Source organism: Acanthaster planci, linkage group LG14, assembly GCF_054643075.1.
Source record: "Acanthaster planci isolate LZ-2023a linkage group LG14, COTS_SCS, whole genome shotgun sequence".
NCBI classification, from domain to species: domain Eukaryota; kingdom Metazoa; phylum Echinodermata; class Asteroidea; order Valvatida; family Acanthasteridae; genus Acanthaster; species Acanthaster planci.
In genome coordinates this window covers 9,670,633-9,680,106 of record NC_141790.1, presented here as the reverse complement: position 1 = coordinate 9,680,106, position 9,474 = coordinate 9,670,633, and the positions used below count along the sequence as shown (strand labels likewise).

The 9,474-nt window shown below is 42.5% G+C and overlaps 1 protein-coding gene across 5 annotated transcripts; it reads right to left on the bottom strand.

Moving 5' to 3' along the window:
- Positions 1-724: 724 nt before the first annotated feature.
- Positions 725-7,451, bottom strand: LOC110980772 (uncharacterized). Of its 5 annotated transcripts, none has more exons than XM_087145498.1 (5): positions 7,178-7,451; positions 4,100-4,259; positions 3,127-3,258; positions 2,777-2,899; positions 725-1,802 (listed from the first exon to the last, which is right to left on the bottom strand). In XM_087145498.1, exons 1-5 carry the CDS (start codon positions 7,292-7,294, stop codon positions 1,414-1,416), a joined length of 921 nt encoding a protein of 306 aa, XP_087001624.1. In that variant the 5' UTR covers positions 7,295-7,451; the 3' UTR covers positions 725-1,413. The 5 variants fall into 5 exon arrangements, with proteins under 5 accessions (XP_087001624.1, XP_087001626.1, XP_022093421.2 ...); XM_087145500.1 differs by having other exon boundaries at positions 3,127-3,192; positions 7,178-7,450; XM_022237729.2 differs by having other exon boundaries at positions 725-1,790; positions 7,178-7,448.
- Positions 7,452-9,474: the final 2,023 nt, after the last annotated feature.

The window sequence follows — 9,474 nt, the reverse complement described above, 5'->3', positions numbered from 1 at the left end:
ACAAATCTGATGTGATGTCGCCACAGTCCATGATAAAATGTAATCGCTCATACACAAAGAAAGCGCACCTGTTGTTAGCCGTCCAAAACCGAGAGCAGCAAGGCAACATCCGATCTTGAAATGGTGAATCCTGCCAATAAGCACTTTTGATGCATCCATTGGTATGCATTTTGAAATCTACTCTTGTGCTTGCTCCAGTAAAAAAAGAGCAACATCGACTATGGACGACTTATGTCTTCTTCGAAATAGTCCACATTGCGACAAACGTCGCTTTAATGTTCTTAAACTTACAATAACACCGTGATTCACAGCTAAACCATAAAATGTCAGAATACCTTAAACCAAGAGAAGTAAGAGCTTACGAGGGTTTTAAACCTTATGTTCTTTAAGATGATCACCCATCTACACAATCAACGAAACAACAGTATTAACGACAAGCTAAACAGCGTTATTTCGCAAAATTATTTTGCATTATTTCACAAAACTGTTGCGTTATTTCGCAATTAAAAAAATTATGTACTTTAAATATCTGGCACGATCGGGCTTCCGTAGAAAACAGCGCAACAGCATTACTCTTGCTTACAATGTGCTGTGAAATACAGATTCATATGCAGTGACGGAACTGTACGAGTTTACACTGTTGTTAGGAAAGTGTCACGAACAAATATTCGGTTATACCTTCACTTCAGGAAAAGTCAACAAAGTTCGACAATGCCACGCAAAATTGACGTATTCCAAACTCCCTTTGTAGTAGATTGTGTTTACTTTATTAAGTTCCACAAGCATTTCAGAAGTGTACAGCACACTTTGTAAATTTGGAAGAGCATTTAATAATACACGATCGATGCCACATGGCAGCGTTCTGTGCCACGAATTAGTTTAAATGCAGTGTAAATATACGGTCCATTGTAAGTGGTCTCAGAATGAAATAAACTCCATGAGCAATACTGGTCCAAAAAAAACCAAACACTCTTGATGCAAAAGTATCATTTCTGCATAACTTCTGAAGAACAAACAATACACAAAAGCCTTGTTTCAAACAAAGTTATCCAACAAATTTTATCCTTGAGATACGATGGTCGAACGTAAATTTAATGTCACAATTTTTCCAAATACGTGAAGCTTTCGCAATCAAAAATATCATGCAAGTCTGGATCAGTGCCAAAATCATGGCTCAATTGACAGCGTGACTCTAACATGTCGCGGAAATAAAGTGACCATCTTGCAATATCTGTAATGCATAATGAGGGGGATATTGAAAGTATTTTACAGTTTTCCTAACTGAAAACTCTGAGATAAAGCTGTTCTCCCACAACATTTCTGAAATCTGATGAGATACCATGGGACAGGGCTTCTGACACAAATTCTGTTGAGCTAGCATTGAACTACATCTTAATGTCCTCATTTCCGAAGTTAGTTTTTGTTGGTGTCGTCGTCGTCAGCGGCGGCGGTGGCGTCGTTTACTTCGTTCTTGTTCTTTTTGAATTTATCCTTAAACAGGCCAACTAAGTACGAGGTGGCTCCCCCGACCGTTGCCCCGACACCGCCCACCGCGGCCGTCCCGCCTGCGCCGAGGCCGGCGGCTCCAACCGACTGAAGGACGGCCACAGCACTTCCAGCAGCTACGCCGCCCCCGTTGGCAACAGCTGCAGCCGACATCATGCTGGCAGCGTAGGATCCGGCTGCTATCCCCCCGGCAGTGAAGCCAATGGCCGGTAGAGCGACCATTACGGCGCCCACAGCAAGCGGCGCGCCCAGAGCTGCCATCAACAGATTGCGTTTCCAGTGTCCTGAATCATTAATTGTGGTAAAGTATGAAAGCGTGCTAGCCACTAAGAAACGCATTAAAAGGAAAATATGGTTGATGCCTAATAATCATCTTCCATTTCGTGTCAAATTTGAAACCAACGATTAATAAAGCATTTCAGCTTCACACAGGTATGACAAAAGTGCACAGCCAGATTTTGCAAGGCTGTCCGTTGCAAAAATGAATTAGCCCCGTTTAAATTATCTTTACCTCGGCGCAATACGGTTGATTCACAACAGTGCGCCTCCAAGAGTTTACAACGCGTTGATTAAACACAGTGCGCAAAATCTGTGGACCTAATGCGCGTTTGGAAGGTTGCACTACACCAAATACGCGCCCATAGTAAACAGTGCAAAATCGGGCCGAAATAGCGCCGCCTTGTGACTCCGTTTTTTTACCGGAAATTCAAGATTATGTCCAGAAGATCACTTTTCGTTTCAATTTCATGGGGGTTATAGCCACGATTTTGTTTTTTATTCGCCTTTGATACCCTCAAAATAGCAGTAAAACTAAGCGCTCATTTCTGAATGTAGCCGCCCGCCTATATCCAAAATAGGCTCGCAATTGGGGCTTTTTGTAAAATAAATACCCCGACCTGAAAACTACCAGTCCAAAATTTGGGATTTATAGAAATATTTGTAAGATTCCTCCTGATTATTGCATGTCATATTGTAAACCCTCCCCCCTCAGAGCTTGCGCGCAGAAATACAACCTTAAACACCTAAACGATGCATGCACGCTAAGATAAAGAACAACGTGTGCATGCTCAGAACTGCTACAAAGGACCGGTATGTTTGCCGCCACCAAAATCTCCTAATTCTGCTTCATTCGCATCCCGTGTTTGCTTTGAAAAATCCATCTTGTTACAGTCTGCAACTTACTCTAGTACATAACCTAGCAACCCCTTGACTACCCTTGCCCTTCCAGTTGTGATTCTGGCCCGAGTCTGAGACATAACGTCCAACATACCTCCGCCTTTACCGTCTGGATTTTGCTGCTTGGTGTCAGCTCCGGCAGGTGCTTCGCCTGGCTTCAAATCAGATGATTGAGTAGATGTGTCGGATGCAGTTGACTTGACTGGGCTTTGGGTTTCTATGAAAAAAAATCAGAACTTGGCCTATTCTCCAACTCAAACGTAATACTCATCAAATCAATTTGACTAGAATGTCATAATGCTACACTGGCAAAAGGGCTCACTCACTATGCAGGCCCCAGGTCTTTTTTCCCTGAAATGTTTTAGGGTTTGCTCGGATAGTTTAAATAGGGACGGCATATCTCTTCACGGTGCTTGAGGTTTGGAGTTACAACGTCTAACATACCTCCACCAATTTCAGCCTCCGAGTCTGGAGTTGGCTGAATCGGGTCAGACCCATTAGTCACTCCACCTGCATTTGCATTTAATAGTTGAGCAGACGTGGTGGATTCAGTTGAAGTGGATGGTCTTTCGGTTTCTACATTAATTAAGGCAAAACCCAGAAAGGACCATGTCTCAATGGCAAGCGAAAAAGGGGTCGGTAAAAATTGTCCCAACAATAATCACAATAGGTTACTAGATGCAACTTTGTGAGATGATTGAGGCCCGTGGTGTGTCTTGTTGGGGCCTCTCGGTAAACAGGAGGGGATATACAGGGCTTGCATGGCTGCCATCTTTTGTTCCACAGGGTATACACAAAGGATGTCGAGGAACGTAACGAGCCTCTTTATGAGGGTAGGGAAATGGCAGAGGCACAGTACACTGGTTATCCTAGGCAGGACTCGTATCTTTCTGTTGTGCCAGGTGGAGTTGGGGTTTACTGGGTCTTGAAGTGGACCAACCAGGCACAACAGAGAACCCTTTTGAATCAGGTTCCACTTATCTGGTCAGGAAACTGTCCAGCGCCCCAACTTCACCCAGTGCCAACTTTGGGCACGACCAAATGTTGGGGACAGTGATCCAGCAGCACTGAATATAAAATGTACGTAATTCAACAAAGTGTCAAGAGTTTACCAGACTAGTTTGTAAAGGCAATCTACATGTCGGGGTAATTAGACTGCTCCTTAATGAATGGCTTATGTCACTGCATTCTCCTTAAACTATTCTGTCTTTCCCCTGTTAATATGTGGGTTTTTTTTAATTAGGCCTGCTACGGTTCTTTTTATGTTTTTAATTTCAAATACGATTTCACAACGTTTATTGCTCGCCAATATTATTTTATTCATGGTAGTGTTGGCTATGCCCCACTTTATTGATAGACTAAGCCAGGTCAGTGGAGAATGTCAGGATCCTGCAATGGGTGCACAAGGCATTTTTACCTTGCACCGGAGGAACCAAGCTGAGGGGAGACAACAAGTGCTCGAACTCATGAACGAACTCAAGCGCCCCCATGTCGGCTCTCAGTTTGTCGGCAAAACATCCAGCATTGCTGTAGTCAGCCAGGGGAAGTTCCATGGTGGTTCCATCGTCAAAGCAGATCTGGCAATTGACAAAAGACAGGAATTAAAAGCTAATTTCAACAGAGAGACGGTCAGTAAGCCAAACTTGTGAACCGACATTTTGACTACATGACAGGGGTTCTTAACGCCAGTGCATTTTCTCGGCCCACCTGAAATTTTCAATGGAACTGTGGTCCACGGCATCTGGGGACGTACTTTCCAAGGTTCTTAAAAGGAACATGCGTGTAAATGATGAAAGACGAAGTGTGCTTCAAAGCCAGAAATCAAGTTTTGGGACGGTCTGGGTGTCAAAAAGTTGATAATCAGAGCCCATCTCTCCACGCTTTTTGCTGGTATGAGGACAGTTCACAATATCTGGAGAACAATGAGTTGTTTGTTATGTTCACGTGAACGTTTAATGTCGTTGTACGTATTGCAATGCAATAAAAGTCAACTCGTCCCGAAACGTACTCGTCCCCAGGTGTGTGTGCGTGTACGTGTATGCAGTCATGCCCATAATCAGGACATCTCATTTTTTACCGCTCCCCGGCCATGTTGGCCTGGGGGGTGAATCCGCATGAAAAAGGAACCTCGTTTCAGACAAATGGCTCTTGATCTTGAAAATTGGGCACGAAAATGGGTCCCAAGGAAAAACGAAGTGAAGTTCATAAAAACGTTTTCTACCTAGAAGTAATAAACTTTTTTAATCATTAGATTTACTAGTCTTTCACGTGGCATCAAAGTTATTTGAAGGTAAACAAGGCAAAATTGTGAAAATTAGACATGAATTTGGCTTAAAAAACGATAATTTTTCATAATTATCCTTTTTCGTAAAATTGACGTTTTCTACTTCTTTGATTAGTTTCCGGAGATCTTTCTTATCAGAAGCTAAAATATATCACCATTCCATAGATTATGGGAAATTATTTATTTACACACGAGGTCTTCAAGGGAAATGGCCGGACAAATCCCTCACCGACATGCGTCGTCTGCTAGAATAGACCTATTAGTTTTCAGGCCGACGACCATACTATGTTACTACTGCGCATGCGCGAATTCACAAACTAAATGCACGCCACGTAGGTTTTACCCCCTTCGACGTGTGGAAATTAACGATTTCGACCGTGCGCGGCGGTTACTTGACCGGACCCTCGTTAACCATACGGAATTGTCCTTATCAACTTGCCAATCCTCTCTGTAGAGCCTTTTCGTTTTGAAGACTTTGTTTGCACAAAGTTAACAAACGATCACATTGAAACTCTCTGTATGTGCTCTAGCCGGCTTAATCCGAATGAAACACTACATACCCATAAAAAGAAATGCTACATAAATATGAAATGTAGCCTCAGAGTGGTTGCTTAGATGATACAATATTTCCATTTTCAATAGATCATTTGGTCTTTTTCCCACTAGATTTCTCAATTTTAGAAGTTTTCCCTGAACAGTGAGAAAGTCTCTACGATGGGCCAGAATCTCAACTACACAGTACAATCAGTTCTATGCAGCTAGATTTTTTTGTTCGACTTTCATGAGTTACATTTATTACTTCTGCGCGGCGCAATCTATTTGTGTTTTACACGCACAAAAACGATCCAGCCATGTACCGTCACGGTAAACTGCGGCCTGTTACACACGTACCGCGGCGTGCATGTTCATACGGTTCATGCATGTATAAAGTACACGTAAAACTCGTATATTTACTGTTAATTTCAACGTATTCCCGGCAATTTTATAAGACAGATAGACCTCGGTTTTAATAATAAACTTTATGTTATCTTACTGTACTTTGGTGTTCGTCTTTCGTTCCGGCCCGAGTCACTGAATTTTTACGCTCGCAAGGCCGTAAGATTATGCGGGAAGAACGGAATATGCAAACGCGTCCGGTCGGGAAGAGAAAAAAAATCTAGCGGAAAACCGTTAGCAAATCTGAAACCTTCGCACCAGTTTCTCCACTGCAACCCACTTTTGAAAACTTCAGGACAACTTCGAATTCTTTGTTTCGAGTCTTCAAAAATCGCATCAAAACGTAAACAAACTACCGCTTACGAAAAAAGCTTTTCCCAAAATCATTAGTTTTGACCATTCTGGTGCTATTTCTCAATTTTATTTTCATAAAACACTTTAGGAAAAGTCCTTATCTCACCATGAAAATATTTTGGGCAGGAATTTTTATTTCCAAAAGGTGGAAATAAGACGTAAATTTCATGAAATGAAGCAGCTGTTTACCAGGCATAAATTCCCATGGCCCTCATTACGTATGCAAATGACCCTAAAAATGGGACATGCGCAGTTAGTAATTTCCCTCGGAAACATGCGATCTATGATGTACAATGCACAGTAGGCCCCCTTCTGTAGATTAACTTGTGTGCATTACGCATATACGGACCAGTCTAATACAGTGTGTGAACCAAAAATCGTACAGCACCGCGTAGTAAACACGGCGCTTTTAATACGCAAGGAAGAAAAAACCTGTCTAAACCGGATAAAACTAGTGCCGTTTAGCCAAAAGAAAGGATGTGCATCCATGATTTTCCTGATGACACAGAGATCGGTGTGAAGGTTTGGCGGCACGATGCATGCCCGACCGTCACTTTTGTGTTCTGTTGTCAGGCCTACGTCATGTACATGTACCTGTAGCCCCACTAGTGCGGCACGGATCACTCCCGATTTACCCTTCAGGAGTAGTCCGTGCCACACTAGTGGGGCTGATGTACGTGCGGCGAGTTGCCCGTGACGCTAAACCCATTCAAATTTACCCACAATTTACATTAAAATAGCCTTTCATTTCCTAAGAGTATACTCGAGTGGCAGAATCCGGTGCACCTGTGACCACGAGCATAATCGTAGTCGGCAGTGACCGTATTGTATTTGTAATGGTGCTGAAGCTTTCGAGCAGGAGTACACTACTTGACTAGTCCTATGTACAGTGTATATAAAAACATTACTACATGCACACACCTCCACTTTTCTATCCGGTAATGCGTTGACCTTCACGACGTATCTTCCACGAACAGGAGAACCATACAACACCAGAATCACTCCGTCCTCGACTGAAGATCGCGAAAACTCCCACATAACGTTTCTTTGAACGATGTAATCAACCTGTGTTCACCAAAAACAGAGCAAGAATGACGCAATGTTCCAGCCATAGAGCAAGGAAACCGAAGGTCAACCCCCTGCACGCGAATCGCACAGTTTAAAAGCGGGAAGGCGTTATCGGTTATTTCTCATTTGGGGATTCCCCTAAACTGGTGCTTTCCCCCAACAAGAGGGCGCTGTTTCCCATGAGTAATTTTACACAAACGAAAGAGTTTATCCCGGCAAATGATGACAATCCCACTGTTCTGATGGCCAAACAATTTCCCTTCTCAACAGAAACTCTGTGTGTGGGGGGAGGGGGAATTTCCATATGACCATACTAATAAGCTCGGCAGAAAATTATCATTAGACCATGACTAGAGTCAATGTACTGTACCCGCAGAGCTACAGAGGGCGCCCAATTTGAATCCGGTGGCGCAAACGTACGATGCAGACTGCTTACAATTTATATTAACCGCGTGATCTGGGCGTCCCGAGAACAATTACGTCTCTCATCTCGTCAACTTCTGGACTTTCCATTCGATTCGCTGCTTTCTGCACTTGGGAAATCTGAAGAACCATGATCCATTTCCCTTTATAATTAATCTGCGCTTTGTCTTACAAGCAGCACAGTAGAACAAAAAATAGCTCCTGCCGGACTGCCTATAATAAACTAGTTTCTGTCAAAAGGCTATCAAAGTAAACAGATCGTTTCAGGTACAAAGTAAATTTACATGATAAACGTCTTCCACTCCACTTCCACTCCCACTCCAACCCCAATCCAATAAAAAGAATAGAACAGAACAGAACAGAACAGAACAGAACAGAACAGAACAGAACAGAACAGAACAGAACAGAACAGAACAGAACAGAACAGAACAGAACAGAACAGAACAGAACAGAACAGAACAGAACAGAATAGAATAGAATAGAATAGAATAGAATAGAATAGAATAGAATAGAATAGAATAGAATAACCAATTTAGACAATAACATTAATATGAACAGTAGGGCCTACATCGAATAATGATAACCATAATTTTCAAGGTATTGCACATAGGATTATAATAAATACTGAGAACGATGGAGCTTAATCTGCTGAAATATGATAGTTTGATACACTGTAATTGGTTTCTGGTGGGCAGGAAGAGGAAAAGCCATAAAACATGTCGGCCTATGTTGGAAAGAGTGTTTTAGAGGGCATCGGGGGTCCAGGATGAAGAAATACTCTCGATCGTTAAAGAACCAATAAAGGATTTCAAAAAAGGTTCGAAACAAAAGTCCCGAATATCCAAATATCAAAGAAAGAGGATAATACAGAACTTGGAGCAGTTAGTTCGGTTGTATCGATGCTTGTTCTGGCCAGCTCATTAGCATTAAAACAGTGCCCCGTTCTTTTGAGAAAGGAGATTGTTCAGCCCCCCAAATGGTGAGATTGTGTAAATCGTGGCCGGAATAAACTCCCTGGGCTTTTAAGCTTTCATATGAAAGCAGAATAGCTAAAAACTACGATTGAAAAATGGTCAAAAGTGCCCGCGAGGAAGTTAAGAGTTGCCACTTGAAAAATGGGTGCAATCAGACTTCGGAAAAATCACTTTTCGGGGGCGATTGTTTTGCGGGAATAATTAAAGATGTAACTAGTTAACCCACAAAAAAATTGAAAAGAAATTGGAAGATTAGGGACCAGACAATAATTTAACTTGTGTTTCAGAAATCTCAGGAATGTTGCTGTGCATGTTATTTGGCCCTGTTTACACTGTTTTCAAGTTTAATGGGGCTTGAAATGGTGGATTGTATCCTGATAGTGCGGCGGGAACCGTACTGACTGAAACTGATAGAATCCGCGGGGTATACAAAAATCCTCGGTTCGGTAGGCCGAAATAAGGATATTTGAAAAATGAAACTTAATGCTCATTCTGTCAAGCTGAAGTAAGTGGTGTTGGTTATTACGAATTTGCATGTTTAGCATCACTCTTTTTGTTTGACACCGGCGTCCATAAACATCTGCCCCGCCGCGAAAATTTGTGAGCGGGCTGGGGCGGGGCGGAACACGGGAGTGGACATCAACATCACTTTAAGGGGGTGCTGCACGCCTGCTATCCATTTTGTGGCGATGCATAGATATAAACCACGACCTCCGTGCAGTTTTGGTTACTTACGAAATATGAAAAAAATCA